The 1,536-nt window shown below is 61.2% G+C and overlaps 1 protein-coding gene across 1 annotated transcript in view; it reads right to left on the bottom strand.

Moving 5' to 3' along the window:
• The window catches only part of CARHSP1 (calcium regulated heat stable protein 1), a 3,884-nt gene extending 3,270 nt beyond the window's left edge, over nucleotides 1-614 (bottom strand). Inside the window, exon 1 of the mRNA XM_023529661.1 lies at nucleotides 447-614. Coding sequence (XP_023385429.1) covers nucleotides 447-607 — 161 coding nt within the window. The 5' untranslated portion in view covers nucleotides 608-614. The remainder of the gene's footprint in view (nucleotides 1-446) is intronic.
• Nucleotides 615-1,536: the final 922 nt, after the last annotated feature.

The following is a 1,536-nucleotide window of genomic DNA, read 5'->3' on the forward strand; positions in this document are numbered from 1 at the left end:
AGCAGCAGCCTCCCCTCATTGGGCCTGAGGTCTGCATCTGCCGGCACCACGTGGGCCCTTTGTAGCACTGTGGCCACACTGCTGCTGTCCCCATTTTGCAGCCAAGGAAATCAAGGTCTCATGGGAGATGAGGCTGGTACGTGGTGAAAGCCCAATGAGTTAAGACCCCAGCGACTTCCCCACTGTCGTGACCTCGACCCCTTAACACCAGCTGATGACAACAGGCTTGAGCAGGCCTGGGGCAGTGCCCTCCGGAGTTCACAAGGAAGGCACCTTCCCAGTTTCTCACCCTTACCCCAACCCTAAGTCACCCCATTTGACAGAGAGGGACAGTGAGGCACAGAGAAGGCCAGACACACAGTGACTCTCTGGCCTCGGGCGGAGGCCTGGCTCAGGAAGCCTCTCCCACACCGCTCCCCCCCACCCCCCGCTGCTCCCCCGGGACTCACGCGGAGAAGGTCCTTGTCCGGCGAGTGGGCAGCGGACTGGGGACCACATTGCCCCGGAGAGGGGATGGTGAGCGGTCGCGGACCCGTTGGGTGTCCAGCAGCCCAACCGAAGCCTGGTGGGTGGGGGGCTGTGGTGGCGGAGGAGGTTCAGATGACATGGCTGACCTGGAGAGAGACAGGGGGCTCTCAGGGGCTCACGCCTGGCAAAGAGGGCCCCCAGATGCAGCTCCACGCCCGCGTCAGAGAGTCTGCCATCTGCGGCTCGCTGGCTGTGGAATGCAGGCTCCAACTCACTCAGCCTGGAGGTCATGTCCCCACAAACACACTGGCTTGCCCAGCTGGGTCGAGCACCTCCCCTGGGTTCTGCAGCAGCCATGGGCCTTCTCCACCACAGCTGCGCAAGGAAATGCCAGCTGATCCCCATGACAAGGATGCCCAGCACAGACCTGGGGGCACTTCGTGAGAGGGAGGAGCCAGGCAAGCGGGCAGAGCACACCACCTACCTAGATCAGGACTCTGGCTACTCAGCAGGCACTTCCTGACCCCTGCTAACTGTCAGACACCTCAGGGAAGGGGAGGTATAAAAGGGAACAGCCCACAGGGTTCCTCCAGGAACCTCCGCAACACAAACCCAGGAGGGGCTCAGAACCCAAGTTTGAATCTCAAGGGCTGCCACAAGCCTACATCCAGGAGAGGGACCCAAAGGGACAGGGGCACTTCAAAGGCAGCATCGCCACCGGACCCCATAACTCAGATCCAGGTGCTTCACGTGAATTTCCGCCCAGCCTGGGGGTTGCTGGCAGCAATGATATCAGCCAGCGACGCCCCCAACATGCATCAGGGGTGGGTGTGATCAGAGCCAGCAGCGGGTCTGAAGGGGAGTGGGCTCCAGAGCGGCTGCCTTATGCAGGACGTGACCTCTGGACCCAACGAACACCAGATATGTGACTAGACAACAAAGGTGCCGGCTCTCATGTGGCCTTGGCTCAAGGTCAAGAGGAAAGGGCAAAGCCCAGGAGCCAGAGGGCCTTTCCCACTCAGGGCTTATTTCCACATCTGCGAAGTAGGACATCTGGGTGGGCGTCAG

This window comes from Pteropus vampyrus, unplaced genomic scaffold (genome assembly GCF_000151845.1).
Source record: "Pteropus vampyrus isolate Shadow unplaced genomic scaffold, Pvam_2.0 Scaffold40, whole genome shotgun sequence".
NCBI lineage: Eukaryota > Metazoa > Chordata > Mammalia > Chiroptera > Pteropodidae > Pteropus > Pteropus vampyrus.